This window comes from Aptenodytes patagonicus, chromosome Z (assembly GCF_965638725.1).
Source record: "Aptenodytes patagonicus chromosome Z, bAptPat1.pri.cur, whole genome shotgun sequence".
In the NCBI taxonomy this organism is placed as follows: Eukaryota; Metazoa; Chordata; class Aves; order Sphenisciformes; family Spheniscidae; genus Aptenodytes; species Aptenodytes patagonicus.
In genome coordinates, this window is record NC_134982.1 from 45,181,534 (window position 1) to 45,198,928 (window position 17,395).

The window sequence follows — 17,395 nt, forward strand, 5'->3', positions numbered from 1 at the left end:
TCACTATACCTTTTTACCGCGATGGCCAAAGTTTCCATCTCTGTGCTTTGAAGTTTGATCTCTCGGATGAAGTTCTTAATGACATGTTCGTATGGCTGGATTAATCTTGGTTCTGCTATGTGTATGTTCTGATACAGAACACTGACCTGCTCTTGTCTGAAAAAGAGAGATACCATTTTAACGTACTTACTTGGAACAACGGTCTGTAACAGGTTTGAAAAATGTATTACAAATGAAGATATTTCCCTTTTTGCATATTTTTAAAATTTAGCAAGTTAGATACGGACCTCGAACATTCAGCATAGTATGTCTGAATTCTTCTAAATTACGTTTACCCTTCCTGCTTCTCTACTTTCATATAGTTACTGTAGAAAAAACTTTTTAGCTTAAGTAAATTTTTTGTACTTCTATTCAAAGTGTATTGAAGAGCATGCCACTGGAGTAACCCATAATGTATATCAAGTTGTTGGTGGCTTTAATATTAATCATAATCCATGAAGAAGTTTACGACTTTAGGAGGCTGCATGAGAAATGAAAATGGGTATGAACGCCAACCACCTAAGTTAAAATGGATGTTTAAAGGGGAGAGAGGGAGGTGATCATATCTCCTTCAAGCAGAAAAAGTTTGATGTTCCCTCAGCTGTTGGACTTCCAGTATTTCCATCTCTTGTATCAATGCATGGCGTGGGGGGGAGCTGTAGGGGATATGAGAATATAGCTCTTTGGTTTAAGACAAATTATTCTGGTCCAGATGACTGCACTCCTTATAATGCCAGCCTTGTTTTATATCCCAAAAAATTCATTGTTATAAGAAGTTAATTCTGTATACGATTCTCATGTGAAAGATAACAGATATATCTCATACAGAAGAAAAAAAAAAATTTCTGTAGATCCTTTAGTTATTAAAAGCCCTCCTGAAATTTGTACTGCTTCTTAAAAGTTTCCCCAATGCAGGAATAGTATATTCCGATTTCCATTTGATCTGGACTCATTTACATAGATTGTATACAGTTCTAATTGTCAAAGCAAAGAATCTTGACAAGATACAAAAACAAAGGATAGCATAAGCACCAAAACATTTTTACACAGGTTACTACATGAAAAGCACTGATTTCTGGTCATAACACTAGTAACGCCATGTAACCCTTTGTGTTACATGCCAGCTAGGTTCCAATATCTGGATTACCACAAGGCAATATACCAGAGAAAATTCTATGACAGAATTTAGCAGTCCCAAGGAAAATTATATGCCAGAACACGAACAAGTATTCAAGAACTTAAAAATCAAACAGAAAAAAAAAGAAAAGGGAAGATCAGGTTTAGAAAGGTGGAGGAAGCAGGCCAGTAATGAGGAAATACAGCATATCAGTGGCAGAAATGCAAACAACAATAATGTTTTGCAAGTTCTAGACTAACACCACCTCTAACATATCATGAATACATGACCTCTTTTTGTTGTTAAAGGAAAGCTTAAACTCTGATTTAGTGATCCTCCTCGTTAGACAACTAATGTCTTCCTGTCTTCTGTGGAGGTAGTGCTATTTAATACCTTCACAATACACATGATATCAACAATCAGTGTATATTCTCTGCATTTTTGCCACTTGAAGCAATTCCACAGCTTAGATTATCAACATTGCAGCACTCTGCTTCTTCTATGTGATTTCCCCACTGAAGGTATAACTTACTTTATTATAACAGTACAATAGTTGTTACTATAGCTCTCAGATTCCCATTTTAAACAACTGAAGTATTTCAGGACACCGTAAAACCTGTTTCCAGCTGAAATGCTGACATTCATTTCAATATACAGAAACATAACAGTAGCACAAAGAAATATAGATTTACTGATGCCAGGGGCATTTCTGTGTACATACATGTTTCTGTCTTGCAAAAGGTTTCCTTTACAAAGGCTAATGCTTTAGCTGTATTCAGTATTTGCAGAAGTTAAGTTAAACTTAACGTAGCACTCTGAATATCCTCCAATGTATCCACACAATTTCTTTTTCAAAATATATTTTAAACAGAGTAACGTCAAGGTTCACAAATAGTCACAATAATGTGCAGATTTATCTGATCATCAGATGCTACAAACTATGTACAAATAATATATCATTAAAGAACTCCCCAAATGTATGTTTACTCAATTAATAATTCACATTTAAGAAACTGTTAAAGACATTTTCCTTAGCAACAAATTTGCACTAAAACAACACTAACATTATCAGCACCATCATAAATATTAAAACTAGGAAAAAACAAAAAATAGAAATAAAATTGTAGACTTAAAATCTGCCCTCCTTTCACTCTGTGCTATTACCACATACAGACAAATGTGAGACTCCTGTGCTAAAGGTTTTACTGCACAACAGAGTTTTGGAATGGTTCTGATGATAGCATGGATCACAAAATAAGTCTGAGGTTTGGGTTCATCAGATCTCAATTAAATTTCAAGTGTACAGCAGACTTGTAGCATTTAGACACTGATTTCCAAGTACACGCAGCTGCACAAACAATAAGTTCAGTGTCCCAAGGTGTTACCATTTACAGAATTCCTACCACACTTCCCATTAATGTTGGGTAGGCTTGAAGCTGGAGCCTGGCTGTACTTCAAACATTACAAAATGTAGCCTCTCCATTTATTTTTGATAGTTTCACTGAGAGCTGGTAACGTATGCTGCATTTCATAAATTCCTAGCACTTCAGCAGTTGTCCTTCAGAGCTGCAAATTGCTCACAAAAACAGCCAATAAACTATTCCAGAAAAGTTTCACATTTTAGATAGAAGCAGACATTGTGCATATCCAGAATTAGCTGCTGAAGAATGTCACTTCTTCAAACAGTGTGAATATATACACAGTCCTTTAAATGAGTCGCATGTAAAATAGAAGTAGCATTAGCCACAGCAAGATGGACAGTTTATCAATCTTCCAAGGCAGATAAATTCAGCACAATCTAGGTCAACATATATGATTTTTAGAAATACAAAATACAAACATGAAATCTGTGTTCTGAAATTTTCATTTTTCCTTTAAATTTCCCTTAAATTTCACCAACAAGATGCTTACTAACAACCTTGTTTCCTAGAAAGCAAGCAAACAGTAGGAAAATTACTTGTTACTTGATGCTAACATAAAATATTCGTTACTTGAACAAATGTTTTCCTGATTATCTTCGAAATCACAGGTCACTGAGTTAGGGTTGGATCTTTAAGGACCTACATAACATTTTTCAGAAGATTATAGGGTTATGTTGGTACTCTTTCTCACCCCATCTTGTACAGGGTTAATCAGCTGCTGCCTTTAAATCAGATGAAGCTACATCCATAAAACTACACTGTACCTCAAACTGTACTACAAATCCTGTGTTCAAAAAATAGCACATGCATATTGTTAATACCAGAGGCCATACAGATTACTAATGGAGTAGCAAAATTGAAGATACAGTGTCTTACACTGATGGGAGTAGAGAATCAAATAATTAGGCTGGCCTTTGTTGACTGTATTTTGTGCCAGGAGCAGAAGACATTTGTAGTGGAATATTGTAGTGTATTTCTGCACCTTTCATTCTCTACAAGAATGCCACAGCCACTCCCTCTTGCATCTTGTTTTCAAAGTGTATACAACTACACATACCAGAAATTAAGATAAGAAATCAGTATCTCCGTGCTGCTGAGCCTCTGTCATACAGCTAAGTCTGCTTTAAGATGCAGCAGTCAGAAGCACAAGGTAGTTATTGTGAGAGTTTATTCTCCCTCTATGATATAAAAACCTCTTTATATTTATTATTCCTCCTTAGCCCAGTGACTAGCTACCATCCAGATGGATTCAAAATATCTCAGTGACCCAGTTTTATGAAGCAGTACTTAGGCTTAAGAAGCAAAACAATACCCATACAACCACAGCTGTGCAGGATCCTGGAGAGGGCCTGGAAGGCTTTTTTAGATTAAAATTGGCCACTGAAATTCTCAGTGACACTTACCTGAGTGCTTCTATGGCAACTTTACAGGAAGTCTTAATTAAAAACATGACTCAACAACTACTGCAGCAACAAAAAACAGAGGAGAAATTAAAGTCATGCAACAAAATTGATGGGACTCTGCTTAATCCCTTATGCCTTCAGCAAGAAGTAACACACTTTCATGAATTGGGAAGACTGCTATTGATTTAATCACTCCAAGTATCTGTGATGAAGCACAGCAAGCACACTGTGATAATATTTTATAGATATACAGGATTTTAGAAGGACACAGCTATATATACTCTACAGCAACATGCAGTAAGTATTTGATGATTATGAGAGGAATTGTTCTGAATTGTCTCTTTCCGTATTTTCAGTCACTCCTCTGTTTTCACATGCTTTGGTAAATATCAGTGACACCACTGCAGCAGGACAGATTACTTAAAATTAATATTGCCCAATTTGGTTGTTTGTCTCCAGTTCCCCTTGAATACGTACTATTTCCTTCTGCAAATTCATTAGTTATTCACAGTTATTTATCAAGGAAGATTTCACAAATGGCTTTCACCAGGCTGACTCCTGAACTGTGAATAGTCTATCCTTTTGCTGGACAAAAAGGCAACTAGAATGCTCTCACTTCAGTTTCAGCAAAATTCATCAGAAATGCTCAGGTTTGCCCTTTAAAACTGGTCTTCCTTGAAATCCTGAAATTACTTTTAAATGGATTTAGCTGCACCCCTTTAAGTTCCACACTAACACAACTTTAGACATTCACAAATACTAATGCATAGAAAGAGCATTTTTTGATATACGACATGAAAGAAACCTGTCCCTTTGGACCATCTGGCACTATGGTTACGCTACCTACCATGCATGCCTTTCTGCTCCTTCTACAAAGTGCAGACATTAAACACTAGTACCCAAAAAAGTATAGTATTCTGGCCAAGTACTGCTCTGGCTTTACCTTACCTCTTCTCAAAGGTTTTATAATGTAAGCTCTCTATAAAATTAGTAATTAGTACGTATAACTAGTCAATATTTGCACAACTTCACGTAAGAGTTAACTTAAGCAAATTGCTGTATTCACACAGTTTCAGAGAGTTCCTGAGAGAATTACAGAAAGAAAATAAAACTGCCCTGATGATAACACAATTTGTAATATGATAGATTTAAAATATCATGGTAGAATACAGGAGGAGCAGAACAGAGGAAAAAAAAAGGTTAAAAACAACACTGGGATTAGAGATATCAGATATTTAGATTATATTAAGCAGCATAATATCATTTAACCCACAGAGCTATGCTAATTCATATCAATTCATAGTATTATTTTGGTTTGCTAAATGTACAGTGACCATTTGCCTAATGATCCACACTCTGAATGCAGCTCAGAGGGAGTTGATGGAATATATCAAAGAAGAATAACTCTACAGTTGCTCAGTATCTTAAATGTGTCCCCTATGTAGTTGCCAGAGAGAGGATGTTATGTTACGTGGGCCCCTTAGTCTGACCCCAAGGGCAATATTTTCAGTATAGTTTTCCACCAAAGATGTACAAAGTGCAATAAGGTAGTGGAAAACTGGAGGAAATCAAAGATGTGCAAGTGATGTTATAATACCACCTTCCCTCATTCACATGGTAAAGATTCAGTGTTTCTTCCGTTGCTATTTTGTGTATGTTTACCTGGGTCTGCTTCAGAAAGGTGGAGACTGCCAAGGTGACCAGCACAATTTCAGGGCCCCCTTGTGCAGAGCACTCTGGGGAGCACAAAGCAGCAAAACAAGGTAAAAGCTGACTTAGGCGGGAGCTGCGCGTGGGCCGTCAGGCTTAGCTGGGCGAGGGTAGTACTGAGAGGTAAGAAAACTAGACCAAAGCATTCCCCAGCAGGACTGTTTCTGTAGGTCCTTCTGTGTACATCCATATCTTTCTCAACACCATCCCTTGCCAATTACTGACCTCTGTCTTCACTTCTATCTTCTTTCTTATCCATGTTCTCACCTGCAGACTTAAGGTCCCCAAACACTTTCTCTTTGTTTTCTTGACCCAGATATCTTTCAAGCACTGGAAAAATGTAGTTTCTATTTTTGTAGGGGCAAGGAAAAGCAAATATAATCACCACTACACTTAAACTTTTTTTCATGCTGATAACGTGCTCCCGTTCCTAAGTTTTAGAACACTATTCTAATGGTCTCTTCCCAGTGTAGGTGAGCTTGTAAAATTACTCTCATCACTTGTAGCAGCTCTGTTCTGGTATGGGCATGAAGGGATGAAGTATAAGGTGGTCTGAGCCAGGAAGGTCTGAGCTGGGTGGTCGGAGCAAGAGAAAGATCAAGCATTACGCATCTGATGATTGTCCTTACACTGGAGACCAATAGCCTAGCCTATGTGTGCCACCAAGAGATAGAGAAATACCTTTTTCTGAAAAGCATACACATTGGGCATGCCGCCATATCAGCCACCAGAAAAGATTGACCAAATCCGTTTCAAATTGGAAAGGATCTACTTTTGTCACAGCTGAGTGCCTAACACTTTCTCCTAGATTAAGTGCCTTGAGGAAAAACAGATTACACGAAACATTAACACGGTGTAAAATTCAAGGTATTTCTCAACCTGAAGCACTATGGGGTTTTTTAATACCACCTTTTCTTTTTCTGTATCTGCCCCTTCAGAAACAGGCTGCATTAAAAGAAGATGAAGAAATCTGCAACCCCCATATGAGAGAGCCTGACCAAGGGCTGATTCCCAGGGAAGGGATTTTTAATGTTTCCAAGGAATAAATACTGTTCCTTTCCTAAAGACAGAGGTGTGATTTGGAGTCAGTGGAGCAGGAGTGGAAAAGTCTGTGGGACAGGGAGAAAAAGATGAAATCTGTGGAAAAGGAGAACTCTCCAAAGGATACGGTTATGACAAACGATCGTGTGACATGAAAATATGAGGAAAACGAATGCTACAGTGCTTAAGTTATTTGGCACAGATGCTGTTCTGATTAAAGCAAAAAACAAAAGAGCATTAAAACCTAAGGTAGCTCAGAAAGCCTTCTAGCTCACAGAAAGGCATCCATCACACTTCCAGCAGATCACATTGTCAAACCCCTGTCGTGAGACATATTAAAAGACAAGACATCATTCTTACAGCAGAGATCCCCTCTCCAGCACTGTGACAAAGGGGGACCCAGCATTTGTTTAACCTCGGGATTTGCCTTTATCCCCTCTCCTGGGAACACACTTCAACTTCCAGAGAAATCTCTCCAGTGCTGATATCATGGCTCATCATCTCTTGGAAGTAAACACAAATTGCTGACAAGAGTTGATGCTGTGCTCTGTATTGACTTTGGCAAAAATCCATCCTGGCTCATGATGGCAAGAGCATGACAGGTTTTGGACTTTTTTTATGCAGCAGAGCCCCTCTCTGTTGCTGTAGCACAGCAGTATATCCCATGAGCATCGCCTGTCTTCACAGTTTAAGTAGCTCATGTTAAAAAAAGCACTCTTTTCTCATTTTATCACCTCCCCCAGATCCACATTTTCTATACAGGTCCAGATGACATGATTGGGGGCGAACTGTTATCATAATCACATTAGGAGTCTTTGGACTTGTACGATGCATAAAATCTCAGTCTGGCAGCGCTGAAATCAGAGTCCGATGAACAGTCAGCTTGGCCCAAAGTACAAGGCACACAAGCAAAACAGACCCCAAGACTAAAAAGCAAAGCAATGAAGTATGAGGACTCAGAAGCAGAAGAATTTAACTTGAAATAGGGATACAAACTTCTCCAGATTTATCCACCCACTCATGCTCAAACTAATTTAGTTCATTTTCCAATCAGATTATCCAATTTGCCAAATATCACATAAAATTTGCCTGGTAGGGCTTAAAGGGATTCAGTTTGTCCCAGAGTGATCCCACAATACACAAGAACACACACAGCACACACAGTCCAAGTCTTTGTTCTTTCTGATGGAAGGTCTTTGACATTAAAATTTAAAAATCTGTTTTCTGGGAAGTTTTTTGCCTGTAATGTTGTAGCATTCATAAGTACAGTTTTTTTCTTGAAGTGTCAGTGGATGTTGGATCATTCTTTGTTCAAGCTGAGGAATGGAAAAGCATTGCCATTAGATTTGTTAGGTAACACGGTCAAGGGCTAAACCCTTCTAGTGCGGGCAGTACGCTGGAGCACTCACTGCCTGGAGCACCAAACAGGTAAGTTTCTTAACTTTTTTGTCTACTCTTGTACCACTACAAATACTTCTTAGAGGAACAAACTAACAAACGTGCCTGAGTTCTCAATAAAACAGATCTCCTATGGCTCACACAGGTATACTCTGGTTGGGGATTCACTACATATAAACCAAAGACATTGCAATCTTTGGTGTTTAATTACTTATTATACCTGATTGAATATAAAAACACAGAAGGGTAGCTGCATTTTAAGTGAAATGAATGCCAAAAAAACCCACCAACCTCTATGCAATTCCACTAAAATCTGACTTCACACATTATATTGGGTCATCAGCCTGGACAGACTTCCCACTTTTTTTGTGCTAGAGGCACAATTGCCCACTGAGCATGTGTGAAGACTAAGGCAAACAATACTTCAACTCACAGTGAACACCTTACCAAGAAATCTAACTGAATTTGGTCCCAAAAATCTGTTCAGATGGAGAGGGAAGGAGCAAGGCTGAAAAGAAACTCTTAAATGTTACTCTTCCTGTTTAACTGCAACCAATACAATCACAGCTCCAGTACACACGATGTTTTAAAGTATAAGCTAACAGAACTGTGCAACCGATACACCAAACTACAGAAAGGCAGGATCCACCCCATACTAAAACTATCTTTTTTAAAATTAACTAAATTCAACGTGTGCTTATTGTAGTATATGCTTATTTTAGTACCTGGAACAAGGCAGTACCTGGCAGTAAACAATATTGCATCTAATGTCTGCTACTACGCTGAGAACTGTGTCAGGACATTGGTCTGTTACTGGGTTTCACACCTCATTATGGAGGCTTATTTATGGCTTTTAAAAGCTCGGTCGCAGACACAGACGCTGAAGCATGTGCATTGATATCAGTGAAAAATTTCCCGTTGATTTCCATGGGCACTCAGTCAAGCTCAGGAATGATAGAGACCACAGGTGTTTACTGCGTAATTTTTTCCTGACCTCAGCCCTGGTTTTATCTCACTACTTCCACCTGCTATGCCTTGTTTCTCTCTATACAAACCACAATAGCATCAAAGCACATGTGCCAGACTGGGGCCAGAAGGCACAGCATTTTGAGGGACTGAACCCCAAAATGATCAAGATAAAAAACACACATGATCAAGACAAAAAATATGGACAACTAACTCCACTCATCTGGGTTTGAGGAGTTTCTTCTTTGTAATTACTTTCCTCACGGTTTTCAATGCCAATGTTACAGCAAACATATGAAGAGTAATAAACCACCATGTGAGGATACCAACTGTTTTACAGTATTGAAGATGCAGGTGTGTTCCAAGCTAGGTCTGTTTTTCAAAGTACTGCCTTTCCCTAAAAAAAAAATTGAACTGATAAACAACTAAAAAAATGTAAATAATTTAAATAAAAAGATAAATAACTTTTTTGAAGTACCAGCTTGTACTTTACATGGTTTTGTTATATTCTGTTTCTTAAAATGTCTCCTATGCCCAGACTCCTCAAACAATTTCAATATATTCATTACTTACACAAGTGGTCCTAATGATTTTAGTGGGACTACTCACATGAAAAAAAACTTACACATATGTTTCAACAAAAAAAGATGTGGGCCACAAATGGATAAAAGTTGAGCTGTAACACAGATCTGCTTCCAGCACTTCAGGACAGGAAACAAAAAGAACAAGAAAACAAAGGGCACACTGTTCTTCAGCTGACGTTGGCACACACCTAATAAATACAGCCAACTACGAAGGATGTTCAAAGCTATTTGTAAAGCTAAACATGAATAGGAAGCATTTATATCAAACACTGCCCACCTGATATACGTGTATTTAACTCTAAAAATTTAGTTCTGTTTGCAATTTTGATGTATAAGAATCATAACACAAATGACATTAATTGTGTCATGATGAATTTAACAAAACTAAAGGACGTGTCTGCACAGTCAGGCCAACAAAAGCTATTCCCCTTCCCTCCTACTATCCTCTTAGACAAACAACTGGACTATATTCAAACTGCTGCTACAAACATAGCAACCAAGATACTGAGATAGGCTTATTACCAAAAGGAGACAGATGCTTTCACAAGCCACCACTATTCATGAGTCAGATTTCTCCGTCTCCTATTGAGTTTCTGTCCGGCTTTAGGTTAAGTTATTAATCGCTTCTGCAAATTTTCAGCCAGCCTTTTTATTTTGTTCTCTTTCTGTAGAAAGCAAGTATGTAGCAAGGAAGGCATCATGAACTAGGTAAGAAAGACCTGTATGAAGTTACTAATCTATCTGAAATGCAGCAGTCCAGTAAGACTAACCGATGTTATTTACCCTTCCAGTCCAAAAAGAAAAGAACAATCGACTCCAGTTGTGCACATGAGTAGCAGGTTAAGTAACTGAAAATTTCTCAGGAGAAACTTTTCATCTCACAATCCGAACACATTTTTAAAAGTGGCTAGAACGAAATTATTGGGGTAGATAAGAATTTAAGGTGCACTATATGGAGACTGATATGATAAAAATTTGCCAATGAATTGATACATGCTCCTGTAAAACAACAAACTGCATATTCAACTCGATTATTACAAAAGTTAGACAGAAACTAATGTGCTTTTTATTAGCTTCTGTGTACCTCACAGCCAGGACCCAATGCAGCTTGACACAGTCTCTCTGGATGTATTAATGTACGTTTTTTTTTTAACTGCCTCTTAACTAGCTGCCAAGCCCTTAAACTCAGATGGCTTGTTTTCCATCTTAAATTACAGTTTTTAAACGACGCAGAATCACTTTGTACTTTTTATGGCCAACATCTTCATATTAATTGTGAGCACCTCGGGTTTCAGGCAGATTACCGCAAATCACCAAAACATGCCTCTGTAAAGTGGAAACAGCTCGGCACTGACAGACCCGTGGTAATCGGGTTTAACCCCAAACCAGGCTACCACCAATTGTCTTCATTTCACTGACATCGAGGGCAAAGGCTCTCACGGACTTCAGTGAGCTCCTCAGCCCCAGAGCCGTACTTATGAACACCGTTAACGCGGAGGCAAAGGTGGTGTTGGTCTGCCTTTGCCAGGAAAAGGAAGACAGGGGTGCAGGAAAGATGCTGGGGGCTGGTCGGGGGATAGCGGGGGGAGAAAGTTTCATTTGCGGAGCTGGCAGCACTTTGCATCCCGTGCATTTCACCGGCCTGAATTTCTCACGTCGGTCGCCGGCAGAGCAGCGGAGCGGCTGCACGCTGGAAAAACAGAGCTGGAAACCCTCAAAACCGGGAAGCAGGTGTGGGGAGGGCTCTATACACCTGCAAGTACAGCGGGCGAGGGGTCAGGCTGAACTCCGGTACGGCCGTTCCACAGCAAGGTATTGCATCAGCACCGGCGCAAGCTGCTGCCAGGAGGGCCGTTCCCTCTCCGGAGGGCGGCAGGGGCGGTTTGCCGCCAAGAGGCCCTCGGCGGGCAGGCTCAGCTCCGGCACCCCCGCGGCCGCAGCCCCGCTCCCACCGAGGCGGCCGGCCCTCCCGCCGCCGCCGCCCCGGGGTCGGTGGGGACGGGGGGGGGGGGGCAGGTGCGGCGGCGCCCGCGGGCCCGGGCCTTACCTGGGGATGTACCTCGCCTCGTCCCCGAGCCGCACCTCGAAGTCCCTCCAGGGCTGCTCCAGCGCCGCGGCGGCCCACACCGCCGCCGCCTCCGACTCGCCCTCCGACTCGCCGCCGCCCGGCCGCCGCCGGGTGGCGCCGCGGAAGCCGCGGGCGAACTCCGGGAAGGTGATGGCCCCGTCGCGGTCGCTGTCGAGGCGCTGGAAGATGGCCTCGGCCTCGGCCGGACGCACCCGCAGCTCGGCGCAGAGCGCCGCGAAGTCCTCCCGCTCGATGCGCCCCGAGCCGCTGGCGTCGCAGGCCAGGAAGAGGGCGCGCAGGCGGGACAGCTCGTCCCCCGCCGCCTCGGGATCCATCGGCCGGAGCCGGCGCCGGGGGCGCGGATCCTCTGCCCGCGGCCGGGACGCGACGGGACGCGACGGGACGGGGCGAGCGACGGCGGCCCGACCTGGCGGCACAACTTTGCCGTCGGCTCGGCGGGGCGGGACGGGCCCTGCTCCGCCCCGGCGCCCCGCGGGGCCGGGAGCGGCCGGGAGGCGGGGGCGGGCCACAGGTGGCGGCTCTCGCCTGTGGCAGGCGCCCGGCCGCGCCGAGGAGGCCCGCGGCACCCGGGCAGGGCTGCCGGCGCCCCCGGGAGAAAGCAGGAAGGTCGCGACCCAGCGGCCGGCAGGTGCCGGCCCCCTCTTCCCGCGGGCTCCCGCCCGCAGCCGGAGGTGCAAAGGCAGGGTGTTCCCTTTGCGCACCTCTCTGCCCAGGGGTTGCTAACAGCACGGGTAACTACTTACGGGCACCACACGTTAAAAACACGTCACACGCCCGTGCAGCAGTCAAATGTGATTCCCAATACTATGCGGTCACCGTAAGGTGTTAAATCTCATTTCTGTTTTCCAGCAAAATAAAAATACTCCTTCTGTTCATGGAAGGCAAGGAACCCGGGATGACACAAAGTTTCGCTGGGTAAATTCTTGCTGCCCATGAGTAATCTTGGAGTTACACATTGCCGAGTACGTGCCCGTTGCTATCCCATCACCAGTGATTTAGAAATGTACATTGTTAAAATACCAGCTTAAACTGAAAATACAAAAGCTAGATTCAAATCAATAAACCAAAGGAGCCAGATTTTCAGTGTTCTGTATAGAAGAACTAGCGTCTTTCTTGACAGAATTCAAGACTTCTCACTTTCTTGAAGTTGGACTCAACACTCAGATTTCATTGGAAGCAGTTAAATTTTAACGGCGGGGGGGAGGGGGGTGCTATTTCCCTGCACTTATTCTTGTTTATGTCTATCTACAAATGTAAATTGCATATACCAAAGTTGTGGTAGAGTTAAACAGAATACAAATCCAGCTGTCGAAACATGTTTCCTTACTGACCAAAACATAGCCCAAGGCTAAGTACGTGATCCAGCAAAGCACAAATAGTCCAGCTGACCTCTCATTAGAATAAATCACGTACTGTAAATGGAAACTATAAAGTGCTTCTCTGCCTAAGAGGTGTGGAATGCCCTCAAAGGATATTATTATTATTTTTCAGTTTTTGATTCCTATTTTGTCAGGCTTAGACAGACACAGCCTAAAATCCTGCCAACAATCTATCCCTAGTCAATAAAATGTTTTATGAAATGTTCCCTGCACTCTAGAGAAATACAGCTGTTAAGTAATTTGGAATATAAATTTTACCTTAAAAATATCAGGTAACTGAAGAACTTCAACTTATGATTTTATACATTTTTGTCACTACATTTCCATTACACAACTGTAAAACTACTAAGAGTAGCAAAGTGGTATCATCTTCAGGTTCTGAGTCTAGCAAAATCTAGTGTTTTAGCAAAGCAGAGTTCATTTAACAAGTGTTCTTTCTGTTCCGTGGTTTCTCATCTGCCCATCAAAATTTTGTACCCAAAGAGTATGATGAAGCCCTTATGGGGCTGATGAAGGGTTGTTCAGCCATCAGATGAGACAAACTTATCTTGCTCACATACACCAGCTGTCTGTTCATAGGAACCAGGACATTTGGCTTTCGGTGTCGACAAGCTCCTGAGCTGAACGGGAACAGCCTCACCCGGGCCTGAGTGTGTCTCACTAGACAGGGAGTTCCCACTCAATTCAATGTGCTCACCTTCTTGTTTGCTTTTGTAGCTGTAGGTTTATGAGTTCATGTTTGTCAGTAATCCTTATCCTGCCCACTCTCTTACTCTGTTCTGTGTATCTCTTGTGGTAGTGACTACCTTGGACAGCTAAGTAGAGGGCATAGACTTTGGACATATAGCTCCCCCCTTTTTTTTTCTCTGAGATTTAACATCATCTTTCCCCAAACTTTTCTATGTAACCCCGTTTTTATACAACTTGGGATTTGACCCTCCTGCTGCAAAGGTCTGCACCTTTGTTTTCTTCGGAAGCTTTATGTTTCTACCTGTGTGATCCAAGTAAATAGTAAGAAACATTGAAAAGAAATGGAAATCTTCACATTAACATTCAGTTTTGAATCAAGCCATATAAAAGTCTTGCAATATTTGCCAATGTGATGCCTACATGGGCCAGATTTCTGCCTTCATGTGCAGGTAATCCCTTGTGTATTCAGTGGATGTCATAAAAGAGAATCTGTTTTTTGGCATCTCCCTTATTTCCACTGTTAAAGAAGTTTTGTCACACAAATCTCAGGCACTGGCATGAAGTACGGTGTGTCATTTAGCACTGCCAAGGCATAGGTATATCCTGCAATACAGATGGTGCCTGCCGTGTTACACAATGCCACGCAACCAGTGCTTGCTCGGCAGGCCATGGGTCAGTCAAATGGTCCTAACACAGCAGCACAGAGATGACAAATAAAAAATTATTTATTTGATGAGACCTAAGAGTGAGTGGTGAGAGCAAGATTCCCAGCAGGCAATGGCAAAACAGTGCTTTCTTCTGAAATTATGTGCTTATTCTTAGAAGGATCTGTCCCTTCAAATCCACCTCTAAATTAAATAAATATGCAAAAGCAAAGCACTGTTTCTGTGGTCTAGTAGTGTGGATATGGTGCAGGAGGAGTTTTAAATTCGTAAGTAAGGTTTCGAAGCTACAGATACAGATATACCCCACGTGCAATTTTCAGTCTATCATCTGTTTTACTTTGCTGTGCCATGAACCACACAAGTTAGCCGGAGCATCCGTTCGGCTGAAGAGGCAGAACAGAACGTGAAATCATGCCCAGGAACTTCAGGGAGGCCTAAGATAACACATGAACAAGAAGAGATTCATTGTATCACTACTAAAGTGTCCTATTGTACTGAGTGGGAAAAGGTGGGTTTTAATGCTATTATAGCACAGAGGTTAAATGGAGTAGATTAGAAGAGACACAGTAACCAGAAATGGGAGGTGTGGCACCACATGACATCAAGACCTAGCATTGCCCCAGGAAGCAAAAGAGCAGAGGAGCTGAGCTGGCTGGTGGGTTAAGCTACAGAACTCTTAAATGCTGTTTGAATACATGTGGTCTCTGAAAGTAGCTTTGCAGAACTGTGCACAAGCCCAGAAAAGCTGGAGCGCTGCGCTCCAGGCAGATCCCATACCTAAAATAGCAGTCCTCTTCCCACCCCTCTCTATATATTGTTTTAGGAATCTTACATACATAATAAAAGGAAGCTTTTGCTTGAAATATCAAGCATTTAAAAGTTAGGAAATAGAACATAAACTGGAACAATTATTCAGTAATTTGTTTCTCCTCATTATTGTATGTGGCCTTGGGCATTATTTACAATTTAACGCACACTATTCAGACCTTACTCTGAAGACAGAGTATTTCTTTTCTACAGTTCTTACATATATTAACTAATCTTCCCAATATTATGCATGGTTAAGGGAGTGAATGGATCCCTCTATGGTTGCAACAACTCTCTTATTCACCTTTGTCTGTTTTACATTTGGACAGTTTGAGCAATTTAGCACAAACTGTGCACTTTACTTGGAAAGTAGAGCATAAGTAAAATAGAATCAACCACTAATACAGAAATATCTCATTGAAAATAGTTAGCATTACACACAGGTATCAAACTGGCCACAGCACCATGAAAACTAATTAATTAAACCTACTCCAATTTCTCCACTCGTTGACACAAACTTTATGACCTCTGCAAGCCACCATATATCCCAAAGCATCACAATCCAAATTTGACACTCCATCTCTTCCTTTTGTACCCGTACCTGTTCATGAACCTCGCCCTCTCCCTACCATCAGGAAGGGAAGCACAGGGTGTGCAGGCAGGTGAAGGGCATGGTAAGAGGGTGACGTGCAGAGTGGAGTAGCTCTGGGAGGTCTCCAGCAGATGGGCCGTGGCAATGGTTCTTCCCCCCCACTGTTTCTGTTCCTGCCTTTCTCCTGCTGTACCTTCATTTGCACTTTTTATTACTTTGATGGCATTTTCAGCTGTTTACCCGGTTATATCCAGGCATGCAGCTTGTGTGAAGCATATAGGATAGGTGCACATACTTAAATGCCAAGTCTGGGCAGATTATAGACCATTGCTACATACTCTCATTCCCTGATGTATAATTTTTAGTACTACTGAACGCGACTCAATCTTATTCTCTTCAAACAAAAACTAAGGGTAATGTATTTAGGAACAGCCATCATGTAGACTGTACTTCTGAGATACATTGCATCATTATAACCTCTGAAGGGGAAAAGGCATAATCTATGTCTTTAAAAACTTAGTCCAAGGCAGAGAAATTAAGTAACTTGCATAATATTGCAAAAGAACACAATTTTATGCTTCAACTTTATCGAAAAATGAGACACAAAGTGACATAAAAACTCTTCTTCAAAGCAGAGGTACATTTAAAAGCCAAAAATGTCTCTCAGGATACACAGAATTTTTCATTCAACTGAAATGTTAGCAGTTGGGACAGTGAAGTTATGAAAGACTTTCACAGTTTTATTGATTTCTTTAATGGACTCCAGACCATGACTGAAGAGGAAACCATACAGATGAAACATCTTCAGCCTGCAAAAGAGAAAACAGACCATTAGCAAAAGAATAGTGAAGTACCCAAGGTGCTTTTGCAGAAATTATTAAGTATTGGCAGCAAAGGAGGTATGAACATCTGACAGCCTTTTTAAAAGCTTGTCTGTATGATCAGCTGAATAGCCAGGGAGATGCTGAAATGACCAATAATGACTGCTGGGCCTAGTTTGGAGGTGTCAGCAGCTATCCTCATGCTGCTTTAACAAGAGTACTCCAACCCCAGAAATAACAGAAAAGGTCTGTTCTAAAGACATGCTGTCATGTTGCCAATTCTCAAATTCTATAATGGTTTTGAATAACATAAGCAGCTAGCAATAAATGCTTATGAATTTTGTCTTTTACAGGAAGGCTTTCATGATGATTTTCATGATATCTTGAATATTTTTTTTTTGTTCTGTCCTATTTTTAAGGTGTTAGGAATCCTGACAAATACCTTGCTTTTTCATGAACAAGAACAGAAATGCAGAATTGGTTGAGTGCAATGCAAAAGAAGTCACTGAATCTTAAATTCCACTTCCAGGTATGGAAGCAACATTTCCTCAGAAACAAAGGGGCAAATGAGGCTGTCTACATGGAAAGATCCACAAGCATCCTTGGAAAATAGAGGCTTTTCTTCCCTTGTCTTTTCAGTCCCACTAGGCTCAAAGAAATGAAAGCTGCTAGA

General features: G+C 41.4%; 1 protein-coding gene across 1 annotated transcript in view; it reads right to left on the minus strand.

The window, feature by feature from the left end:
* The window catches only part of RASEF (RAS and EF-hand domain containing), a 37,015-nt gene extending 24,933 nt beyond the window's left edge, over nucleotides 1-12,082 (minus strand). The window contains exons 1-2 of the mRNA XM_076362496.1: nucleotides 11,727-12,082; nucleotides 10-156 (exon numbers count right to left, since the gene is read on the minus strand). Of these exons, the coding sequence (XP_076218611.1) occupies nucleotides 10-156; nucleotides 11,727-12,082 (503 nt within the window). The remainder of the gene's footprint in view (nucleotides 1-9; nucleotides 157-11,726) is intronic.
* Between the last annotated feature and the right edge of the window lie 5,313 nt (nucleotides 12,083-17,395).